Consider the following 11469-nt stretch of genomic DNA (forward strand, 5'->3'; position numbering starts at 1 on the left):
TGTGTGAGAGAGAAACAACGAAATTGAATTAACCACCCCATTGCCATGAAGTACTACTTTACCGCTTGCGCTTCTTACCAGCACCCTCATCTTCCATAACAGTCTCCTTATCCGCACGCTTAGCCTTCTTCTCAAGTTCATCCCAGTCCTCGCCAGATTCCTCGCCGCTGAGCTCTTCCTCATCTTCACTAGCATCAGCGCTAGCATCATCATCATACCCCTCGCTATCCTCCTCGGAACTCGATTCACCCATCTCATCCTCGGACAATTCAAAGGCGGATTCTTCTTCGTCACCCGAGCCCTCGGAATCGGACTCAGCGGCCAAGAATGACCAACCTCCATCGGCGAAGAAACCGTATGGGTCGCTGACGACGGTCTTCATGATGGTCGACCAGTTCAGGTTCAGTGGTCCCTCGGTGTATGCGATGTCGACGGAGTCGAGCCAGTCCTTGACACCTTCCAGGGCTTCGACGGGGATGGTATTGATGTGCACTGGTGGGCGGTGGAAGTCCTTGAAGACAAAGACCATGTCGAAGTTTTTGAGACCGAACTAGAGAAAGAAAAATGTTAGCAAGAGTTTATAGTGAAATAGCGGGGGAAAGAAATCTGGAAACATACCTGCACACGCTCGAGATGGGCAATCTCAATCTCATTGAGAGTGATGACCATGAAAGGAGGCTCAGTGAGCTGAACAAGAGTATCCGTAGTAGGCTGAATAAGAACATTGGAGCGATTGGGCACACCAGTGAAACCAATTTCACGGAACGGAATATCAACATCAACGCCCTCATCCTTGCCGGAATCCGAGACCTTCTCAGTAAAGGCCTTGAACTCGCGGTTCAGGGCGGCCCTTCGGCGTCTCTCTTCCTGCTCAGCTTCGAATTCCTCCTCATCGCCGTAGCGGTTCTTGCGGCGGCGATTACCCGTCTCATCGAACTGCATCTCGGTAGCTTCGCGGTAGAACTGAACATCGCGCGTCTTTCGCTTTCCAATCATGATGGGTGTTTTGAGGTGCACGTGGATCACGACGATTAGTTCATGGTCACACGGCTGGAAGAAAAGATGCTTGATATTGCTGAAGAGCACATCGACATGCTCGTTGCGGAAAGGTGAGAGGTAGCGGAGACCGTTTTGGTGGATCTCGACTTCGCCGGGAACACGCTTTCCGTCCAGCGGGGGACGGAGGAAGACGTCGGGCAGCTTGACGGGACGGCGGTCTAGAAAGATAGGTTAGTAATTTGTGATATTGCGTGTGATTTTAAATATGAATGAAACTTACTTCTGATTTCAACAAGCTTGTCTTGCTCAACCACGTCCTCCATCTCTTTCTTTTCCTGCTCCCGTCGCAGAGCATTCTTTCGAAGCTCGGTGATGTCCTGTGCAACTTGCGCCATGCGATCATTGTGCTTGGACCGCAATGTTAGGTTGCGGACGAAATGGGCCGATGGATCTTCAAAAGGCTGGTCATCCTTTCGGCCAACACCTTGACCCGGCGAGAGGAAGTTGATACGCAAATAGGCGTATTCGCCCTCGTCACTCTTGCTAGCGTTCTTGATGGTGTTGATGTGGAACGGCACTGGTCTTCCCATAATTGGCACAATGACAGTCGAGGCTTTGTGGTCGACATAAATTGTGAGGTCCTTGACCTTAGCAGGCAGCTGGTTGTCACGCTTGTAAGACTCGAAGCGCTTGAACTTCTTCTGCGCCACACCATTGTCATCCCCGGTGGTGCCTGTAAATCGATCAAGACCCTCCTTGGTCTTCTTGGAAGCCAACTCTTTTTGATGCTCACGACGGCGGGCTTCGGCACCCTCGTTGCTCTGAGTGGGACGTTCGGCACGGAGCTTCGTGCGGGTGACGTTTCGGCTATTCAGGGTACTTGACTTTGGCTCCTTCTCCTTCTTGGGCTGCTCCGGCTCCTCTTCGTCTCCAAAGTAGAAGGAGACAGAGTCCATATCGACGCCGGCATCCTTGGTGAAAATGTGGGGGCCACTCTCTCCTACTCGGACTGTGTCGGTAATGACCATAGAGTAGGTTCCTTTGCCCTTAGATTCATCCTTCAGATCTGTGAACCCGATGCTGATACAGAGTGTCATTCCGTTCTTGAGAGGGCGGTTGTTCTTAGCGTTGAGAACCATGTTCGAGTCGCGCAACTCAATACCGATTCCGGAACCAACATTCTTTGTCAAGTGGTTCTCGAGCTCAGGCTTCTTTGACTTGACTAGGCTGAGCGCCTTGTTGTACAGATCCTTGGCCACAACCCCGTCACGGATCTCCTTCATCACAGCCTCGTGAACATTGAGCAGCAATGAGTAGTTTGCTTCTTGGGCCTTGCTCGGATCCACCAAATAGGTACGCCCGATGAGCGAGTTATAGGTTTTATAACGAATTCCGAAACTGGAAAGAATAATTCCAGGCTTGAGGTTGTTGCCATCGGATGTCGCTGTCAGCTTCAAGTCGTAGGAACCACCACTCTGGACCACAGGTCCATAAGCCCAGTCGATCTGCTCAGCATCGAACTCGGCCGGTAGACGCGCAAGCTTATTGAAGAACTTCGCATCGTCGATTTTCCCATCCACCTTTGCGGCAATAGCCTTGTGTGTCATTTGCTTTTCCTCATCGAGGAGACGAGACATTTCATCGACGAAGTACTCCGACATCAGTCCACTGCAGGCCCTGGAAGCATTGCGGATGGAAACCAGCTCTTCGGGGTCCTTGATGGCGAAGGCGGATGAAAGTGCGGGGGTGATATCGACTTCCTCCACATCCTTCTGGACATCCTTGAAAGCGTTTTTCCATTCATCGGCGAAGGGTCCGGTAGTCGTATCTTTCGGAAGAGTGCCTACTTTTTTCTGTTTCGGGTATTAGTAAAGATACACCTTCCAACTTTGGGCAAATGACATACTCCTGCTTCTTTGATGACACTCAGACACTTCTCGAATGCCTTTGTCTTTGTCTCAGGTTCCTTAGTAGTCACCAAGAGCTCGACGGGAATCTTGCCACCCTTCAACGGCTCCAAAAGCTCGGCTATATTCCCACCGCGTTAGTATCAATATTTTGGGAGGAAGAGCGAAATTGGCAGGGCGCACCTTTCTTTGCGGTAGTGACAACGTGTACGGCCTCGGTGGTGAAGACAAAGAGGGTAGCTGGAAATTCGTATCCGAGGAGCCAGAACTTTATTAACAAAGATAGTACGTTAGCAGGAAGAACATCAAGAGCGCCGGCCCACCAGAGAGGAGTGGATGAATAAATGACATACGTGCATAGCGTTGTTCTTCTGAAATGAGCTCTCATTCGAGTTGGTCTTTCCCATAAGTATGACGATTGAGTCGGCACCACCGAACAGGGTGTTTCCAGACCGCTTGTCAGCCTTCCATGACGCATAGAAGTTGGACAAGTGGTTGAAGAAAGTCTTCTTGTCAATCGCAACCTTGTCGGCCATGTTGGCGATCTGGTGCAAGGCAAAGCTTGCGGGAAGCTGCGAGGCTTGCGCGGTGGGTGAGGCGAGAGGCTAATCGGAGATTAGGATGGCATGCGATGGAGGATTCGGTTGCCGATGGGGGAGGAGGAGTGAGATGAGAGATGGGGGAGGTGAAAGGGAGAAGGTTGGATTTAGCCTGAGGAACGCGAAAAGCGCGTTTTTGGCGGAGTTGGACCCAGCAGCCCCCCGTGCTCAGTTTTGCCTCTTTGGGACTAGCGCAGCTCTCTGGTTCGCACGCTGTGCTCGACACTGACGTAGGTACACTGTGTGTATGTACTTGAGGCTGAGTGATGAAATTGTTTTTATTTTTTATTTTTTATTTTTGAGAACGAAACATCAACTATCCTTTGCACCTGATATATAAGATCGCCAGTGTTGAAGGTACTTTGGTGTTGCCCTAGTCCAGGAAGAGCAGGAAGAGCACACACATATATCAGGGCGCACCATATGTACTAGCTATGCTAAGCCATGTGGTTTACAATCATGTACCTGGGCAGACATATGTAATTCACTTTGTAGATAGCAGAGTGGACGGATGGTACTATGTGGATTGTCGTTCGAATTACAAAAATATGGATGGTTCCAAGCCATTGCTGGCTACACTACCGAGACTGACCACATGAGCGAGACTACGATGGCAGTGCAGATTTATCTTATGACGTTGATCCCGCCTAGAGAACCAGGTAAACTACCCCAGTTCCAGCCTGATGTAAAATGTGCCATACATGTCGTGAACTTTTTTGTTTTCCTAGTATCCTGAGAAGACAATAAATGCCATGATTGACCTAACTGACATCACGTAAAGAAACACCACCCCAATTGTGTCTCGCCATTTAAACGGTCTCCAGAACAGTCTCCTTGAACTCCCGCTCGACCTTCTGGCCCTTGTCATCAGTGGCCGACTCGCCGTGGAGGGACAGGAGGGCGCCCAGGTCGAACTTGGGCTGCTTGAGCAGCTTAACCTTGCGAATGTGGACCTGAAAGAAAGAAACAGAAAAATTAGTCGGCTGAACGGGACTGAAAAAACAAAACTTCCACCAGAGATAGAACATACATTCTGCAGGGGGTAGATGCCCTGGGTGGACTTCTCGATCTCACGGCCAATAACCTCGGGGATGAGCTTGTGGGTGAGCTGGGACAGGGTGCAGCTGGTGGCCTCGCGCTGGATGATCTCGGTCATCTTCTTGCGGATGGCCCGGATTTGAGAAGAGCGAGCGTAGGTGGTCTTCTTAATCTGGTTGGGGCGACGCTTGGTGAAGGCAATGGCGAACAGACGGATGAGGTAGTCGTCAGTGGTCTTCACGGTGACGTTGGCCTCGATGAGAGACTGCCACTTGCGGACGAGGGAGCGCAGCTTGTCGGTGGTGAAGTCCAGACCGTGGAAGTTGGTCAGGCAGTTCTTGCCCTGGATCTCGTCGACGCGGAGCTTGACCTTGCGGAAGGAGTGGTCCTCATCGTTCTGCAGGTCGGCGAGGGAGACCTCGAAGATACGGCCCTTGAGGGAGTCGTTGGCGTTCTTCAGACCGCTGGTGCGGTTGACAAGGGTCTTGCCGACACTTTGGTTTTCGTTAGCATCTGTTGTTCGTTGTAACGGATCGATTGTTCGATAGTCATCGATAGTCCAGGGAGAAGAAAAAAAATAGGGAGGGGTGTCCTACTCGCGGGTCTGGAAGGTGGAGGGGGCCTGGGTGAAATTGTTAGCATTTCCAAATTCGATTCGCAAGCGATTGAGAAATGCAGGGAACTCACCTTGACGGAGTACTCGTCCTTGCGGGTGAAGGGGTCGACAGTGCGCTTCTTGATACCCTTCTTACCCTTGCTAAGGCGCTTGTTCCTAAAGACCAGTGGGTTAGTCGATCAATTCGAGATGGCGACGAAGACGTGAAGACGAGGATAGGGCCAGCAGGGGGGATCGAAAGAGGTGGGCGACGTACTTTCCAACAGCCATTGCGAATCGGTCTATCTGTGTGTTAGTTGAAAGACAGACAAAGGTATCGCTCCACGGCGCTCAAAGGTTTCGAGATTCACGCTGCACGGCTAGGGAGGGTTTCCAATTTCCAACCCACAGAAAACTCGCTAAGCGAGGCCCTACTGCTGAGGTCAGCGGCACGTGACACACACTCGCAAATTTACCGTTCGGGAGGAGAACCAATCAGAGTGGGTTATTTTATGGGCGACTGGAGTATCACTGATATCACCGTCAATTTTGCTTTGCCTGAAGGTGCTGGGTTTTATTTTTGGAGTGCGGTGGTGTCTTTTAGCAAGCAGAGGGAGTTTCTATATGTAAATGAACTTATCTATATGGTAACCATCCTATATCTTCAGTTGAAAATTACAATACTATTTAAATAAATTGGTGATTGACTGATTTATTCTGTACAAGTATATACTTCTCAATCATAAAATTCCAATTCCATTGCCACAAGTACGAGTACTTACGACTTTTGGATCCTCCTGGCCACCTTAGTGCCTGAGTCTGAGTCTTGGCTGGACAACGGGGACGGCGCGGAAGAATGGATCTCCGATATCTCGTACTCCGCACCGGCGGCGCCAACCCCTCACAACTCCCAACTCTCCATCGCAAACACTCACTTTGTCATCCTAGAGCATGGTATGTCGCATGTCGCCGAGTCCATTCTACGCAGCTCATCCTAACTATCTCTCCTACAGGGAAAGCGCAAGTCGTCCAGTAAACCCCAAGGGCCGCGAAAGGTGCGACACAACCTCTACCCGTATCCGTTCCACTTTCCCCATCCATCCCAGCTAACAGAGACCAGCGGGAACCTCTTGCCACCACATTCGCTTGTCTCTTCTGCAACCATGAAAACTCGGTCGTTGTCAAGCTAGATAAGAAGCTGGGTCTTGGCGATCTATCCTGCAAAGTTTGCGGGCAGAAGTTCCAGACCGGCATCAACTGTAGGTGGAAATTGGAAATTGGAAGGGAATTCCCCAGCGACTATGCGCATTGACTCACAATCTGCTAGATCTATCCGCCGGAGTCGACGTTTATTCCGACTGGGTCGACGCGTGCGATGCCGTGGCCAAGGAAAGCGCCAACCAATACGATGGCGCTACGAGCTCGCAGCTGGCAAGCAGCAAACAGGGTGCGCCGGCACTAGCGGAGGCCGACGAAGACGAATACTGATCATATCGAGATATCATTTAAAAAGGGAGGGAGGGGGCGAATGGCGCATGGTTCTGGTACCGATTCGAGGAATGTTATTTCCGGCGCATCCATCAATTCGTTTCGATCTCAATCACTTTTGTCCACGGACGCGCTCTGCTTTCGAAACTGAAACGCAATCAACATTTTCTTTTTTTATCAACAATATATTGTACGGATTTACGTTTGGATTTGGACATCGGCAATTAAGTAATTTCTTGGAAGTAGTTGGAATTGAAGTGAAGGTGAACATCGTCAACGATGTTCCAAGCTATATGCTTGTGGTACCCATATATACTATATTTAGGCCTGAAGAGCCGGGCAGCGTATGCGTCAAGCCTCAACTTACAATGTCATTTCTGGATGAGAAGTTTGGCTCTACAGCGTGTAATAACGGTCACCGAAATCGCCAAGTCCAGGGACGATGTATCTGTGAGTTTCGTTAGTATCGTTAGATCTATAAAATAATTGGGTATGGCGGCGTGTATACTTCTTCTCATCCAGCCCTTGGTCAATGAACGCGGTGACGACCCTCAGCTTAGGAAATCGTTCCGCAAATTCAGCAACGCCAGAGGGGCTAGCAATCAAATTCAAGAACAGAATGCGATGCTCAGGAACTCCCCTCTCCTTCAGCACTTCCACCGCCAAGGTCGCGGATCCACCTTTGTATAGTGTCAGTAGGGCGGTCAGAAGGAAAGAGAGAGACCATTCAAATTGAACCTACCAGTGGCAAACATAGGGTCAAGGAGAAGAACCCATCGGTCAGCAATATCTTCAGGAAGCTTGTCATAGAAAAGCTTGGGCATGCATGTCTCCTCATCTCTTTGGATCAAGATCTTGCCGATCCGAACTGACCGGCAGCAGTCCCTCAGTCCTTGTTCCATGGCTTCTCCAGCTCTCATGATGGACACTCCGCAAATCTTTCCTTCGAACTTGACACCGAGGTAGTCCCGTCCAACTGGAGTTTGGATCGATTGCTCGACTACGGGCAGGTGGTTCAAGCCTTCTTCCACCAAGAGGCGAATAATGCGGTTGGAGTAGAAGATGAAGTCCGCACGGGCGGTACGCCCATCTCGGATCATACTATTGATTTTGTTAGAGATAGAGCATTCCAAGGAGATATTTTTGTCTTTTTAGAAAGGTATTCTCACGTCAAAAGAGCAATCAACTGAGGTGTTTGCGGGAGCACGTGGACATTATCGTAGGAAACCTCTTTAGAGACGGTTGCGGTGGGCTTCTCGCCATCAGGACGATAGACGGGACCAACACCCTGGGCAGGAGAAGGGACCTGTGCTTTGCTAGCCATGATGTTGAGTGAGTTGAGGTCTGTGAAAAGAAGTCAAAGAGCTATCACCCCGCCAGGTGAAATAGAAGAAGACCCTAAGGTAGCTGAAAGCGGGGAGGGTTTTTTCTCTTATCGCGTATCTCGTGGACCGAGTGACCTTCCCGTCGGACTCCGCACTTGCCCAATGCTTCTGCTCCTGCGCCTGCGCCTGCCGTCGCATTCGCATTCGACTCTTCTCCAACACCCGCATCCACGGGGGCTGCACTACCAGACAACTTTGATGCTTGCTCTTTCTCTCTTTGAACTCGGATCTCCCATCGAATCCTCTTCACCAGACAATTGAGTCTTCCGCGACGGGATCTCTCGAGTCCGAATTGCACAATAAATCCCGCACGGTCCCTCGACACTCCCCCCTCCCCATCTCCATCTACGCTTGAAACGAAATCGGCATGTCTGTGGCGCACACGATAGCTCTTCAAGCTCCTCTGATCGATCTTTCCGATCTGTGAATCTGCGAATCCTTTCAAAACCCCAATTGTTTTCTCGCGCCTCCCTTTGGGGCGCATGAAATGCGCCGTGTTTAGAGGTTTATTCTTGAAACGCGACAATGGATCCGTCGCGTCCCCGAAACCGCAAGCAGGTAACCTACGGCTCTTCGTCGAGACGGTCGATATCGAAGAATATATCTGGGCATGAATCAGCCCCGAGTCCAGCTCCCACAAGGAGAACTCTAGCCTCTCGTTCTTCTAAGACCGGGATATCCGGCAATGAGGATGCGAATGCGAATGCGAATGCCGACAAACGACCAAGAACCCCTGGGAAGACCAAAGCAGTCGCAGCCGCAGGATCGCAAAAGGCTACGGATGATCATGTTTACGATATTCCATCTTCTGACGACGAAAATGTCAATCTAATCCTACAGCGGAAGCGACGACGGGGTGGTCCGAAAGGCAGCATCAGCACACTCCAAATCTCGGATTTAATAGCCAGCGAAGACGATAAGCAAAATGGGGACAGCATGCTGGGTTCAAAAATAATGCAGAATCATACTCAAACTACTCCAGCCCGGGCGAGGGTAACCCTGCAAGATCGAAAAAGGGTCCAGGGACAGAAGCGGGACATTGAAACCCAGCAACCGAGTCCTAAAAAGCCCAAGACTCCGACTCGCTCGACGTTTGGCAGAAGCTCAAGACCTCAGAAATATGTCTCATCATCAGAAGACGAGTTACAGCAACCGGTGCCACAACCGGTGCCAGCCAAGGACAGTCCACAAAAAAAGGAGCCCGAACTTGAACCCAGTGCCAAGTCGCTCTCGCCTATATCTTCGCCCATATCTTCGCGACCACAAAAATACACACATACGACGATTGGAAACACAACACCGGGAAGGAGGAGGTTAGTCGATGCATTGGGAACAAGAGAAAGATCAATCGACCGGACATCATCGAATGGGTTTACCGACAGCCAACTATCTTCCCCCGTGGCCTCCCAAAGCCCAATTAGACCCAGGGACACTGGCGCTGAATCACTCAGCAATAGTCAACGTGAGCTTCTTGCACCAGAGCCCACCACCGCACCGTCCCCGCATTTCCTAGGTGGGAAAGTTACGTATGCTCGACAGCGTTCTTTCCTGGACGACCTCAATTTATCCGGCGATATCTCCGCTGGCATAGAAGGAGACGATCTGTTCAGCCCCAAAGGGTTGACCGAGGCTCTTCCCCGTGCTCGTCTATACGAAATAGAGGATGCCACGAATGATGACGGGGCTGTTCGAAGCATTCATGAGCTCAGGCAAGCCGGAGGAAATGCTCGCTACCGGAGTGCCATCGAGTCGATTTTTGAAGACATTGAAGATGCGCAGATCTCCGTATCAGGCCGATGCGGTGCGTTGGCTCAGATATGCGGCAAATTGCTAGACCCCAAACAGGCACGGCAATTTGCCGAGTGTGGATTTGACAAGAGAATTGTGGATTGTTTGTCCAGAGATTTGGATTTGGTCTCTGCTACACTTGCATTCTCTGCATTTGGTCTGAGTTCCGCTGGTCGATCTCTGCCATATATCATTGCAACCGCTGCGTGGCCAAAATTGTTGGAAACAGCGCCCATTCTCCTTTCCGTGCAGAAGGATGTTTCCGTCGTGGCATGCGCCCGAGAGAATAATTTGTCCAAAGTGACTCAAGGGATTGTACAAGACATTGCACCGAAAATTCAGTCGAAATTGTTTGCTGATGTCGACGACTCCGAATTTTCACCTCGTCTTTTGGCCCTCTTCTGCCTCAGAGTGACCATTTCCGCATTTCAAGAGAAGGGCGAAAGCCCATCAGGTCTTTCTACAGGCCTATTGAGACAATTGGTTGATATTTTGTTGTCTGAATGCTCTCATGGGAGCAAACAACCTATAGGAAAAGGAAGATCGCAGGTACTTGTTTTGGGGCTAGTTCTCCTAGAAACACATACGACTTCGAGCAGTCTTCTCCAGGACGAGTACTGCGATGCCTTGAAGTCACTTCCCGCGCTTCACAGCCTGCTACAGGTGCCAGGTGACTCGGATGAGGTCGGCCAGGAGCTTCAGAACCTCTACATCCGGGTGATTTTGAATGTGACGAATAGCAGCGCGGATCTGTGCGATCACTATGCAACATCGCCTATGATCGAAGCGCTGGCTGAAATCGTGATGTCCAAATTTAATGACCCTAGATGCGGACACTCTTTCCCAGTCAGAGGGAATCAGTTCCCTGGACACGGTGATTTTGACGCTGGGCGCTCTCATCAATTTGACCGAACAGAGTGAAAAGTCTCGCGCTATGTTCCTCAATACGTCTCGAGAATCTGCAGCTGAATCTGAATCAATTCTCGATCAACTCGTCCACCTGTTTCTAGAACATGTGGAATCAACTGCACAGGTATGTGGACTCCCTCTCTTTCTGACCCGGAGAACCCTATCTAACCAAATTCCAGGCCGATTCCGTTCCAGAAGTCCACCATAATGTAGCAGTGGGTTACCTTGCCGTTCTCCTTCTCTCTCTCTGTTTAGATCGTGGAGTGCGGCTTCAAGTCAAAGAAATCTTACAACCCAAGGATCTTTCAGTGGTGATGTCGACGGTGGACGAGTTCATGCAGTATCACCAAAAGATCGAGCAGGAGCTGCACCCCATGCAGAACGGCAACGAGACAGGTGGATTCCTCGGGCGGCTCCAAGACCTTGTTGGCCAAATACAGTTTATTGAGGGGTAATCATGCATGCGATGTTGCATGGTACCCCGGATGTAACTTTGTACATTTTTGTGTTTTGGTGGTTTTGGTTTTGGTATTATGGTAGTGGGACCCCCGGATTTTGCGGAGGCGGATGGGGATGGCGTTGGGGCAGGATCTTTTTTTTTTGTTTTCTTTTTGAATTTCCAATGATTGATACCCTTTGTGATGCATACCTATGTTCAATTACGGAAGAATGATATTTGAATTTACCAGTAAAGCCTAAGTTACCCTAAGATACCCCCTAGTATAAGGAGTACATCTCCGATACTTGGAATGTACATCTGT

General features: G+C 50.2%; 5 protein-coding genes across 5 annotated transcripts; 2 read left to right on the forward strand and 3 right to left on the reverse strand.

Annotated features, from left to right (window-relative positions):
- Window positions 1-58: 58 nt before the first annotated feature.
- spt16 (chromatin-remodeling protein SPT16) lies at window positions 59-3442 on the reverse strand (the record flags this gene model as incomplete). Its single annotated transcript, XM_056625731.1, has 6 exons — window positions 59-550; window positions 619-1217; window positions 1280-2852; window positions 2906-3027; window positions 3090-3174; window positions 3260-3442. The coding sequence occupies 6 exons, from the start codon at window positions 3440-3442 to the stop codon at window positions 59-61; spliced, it is 3054 nt and encodes a 1017-aa protein (XP_056494313.1).
- An 872-nt stretch (window positions 3443-4314) lies between these two features.
- rps1 (40S ribosomal protein eS1) lies at window positions 4315-5429 on the reverse strand (the record flags this gene model as incomplete). Its single annotated transcript, XM_056625732.1, has 5 exons — window positions 4315-4458; window positions 4536-5037; window positions 5140-5165; window positions 5231-5315; window positions 5416-5429. 5 exons carry the CDS (start codon window positions 5427-5429, stop codon window positions 4315-4317), a joined length of 771 nt encoding a protein of 256 aa, XP_056494314.1.
- A 660-nt stretch (window positions 5430-6089) lies between these two features.
- Window positions 6090-6626, forward strand: N7509_001096 (transcription elongation factor 1 family protein; the record flags this gene model as incomplete). The annotated part of the gene is made up of 4 exons (XM_056625733.1): window positions 6090-6092; window positions 6152-6193; window positions 6259-6397; window positions 6466-6626. 4 exons carry the CDS (start codon window positions 6090-6092, stop codon window positions 6624-6626), a joined length of 345 nt encoding a protein of 114 aa, XP_056494315.1.
- A 396-nt stretch (window positions 6627-7022) lies between these two features.
- Window positions 7023-7950, reverse strand: N7509_001097 (uracil phosphoribosyltransferase; the record flags this gene model as incomplete). Its single annotated transcript, XM_056625734.1, has 4 exons — window positions 7023-7074; window positions 7135-7306; window positions 7369-7727; window positions 7796-7950. 4 exons carry the CDS (start codon window positions 7948-7950, stop codon window positions 7023-7025), a joined length of 738 nt encoding a protein of 245 aa, XP_056494316.1.
- Window positions 7951-8536: 586 nt separating this feature from the next.
- Window positions 8537-11163, forward strand: N7509_001098 (WAPL family protein; the record flags this gene model as incomplete). Its single annotated transcript, XM_056625735.1, has 3 exons — window positions 8537-10600; window positions 10647-10832; window positions 10888-11163. The coding sequence occupies 3 exons, from the start codon at window positions 8537-8539 to the stop codon at window positions 11161-11163; spliced, it is 2526 nt and encodes an 841-aa protein (XP_056494317.1).
- Window positions 11164-11469: the final 306 nt, after the last annotated feature.

This window comes from Penicillium cosmopolitanum, assembly GCF_028827165.1.
Source record: "Penicillium cosmopolitanum strain IBT 29677 chromosome Unknown utg000003l:1.0-3747932.0:1.0-3751027.0, whole genome shotgun sequence".
Classification (NCBI taxonomy): domain Eukaryota; kingdom Fungi; phylum Ascomycota; class Eurotiomycetes; order Eurotiales; family Aspergillaceae; genus Penicillium; species Penicillium cosmopolitanum.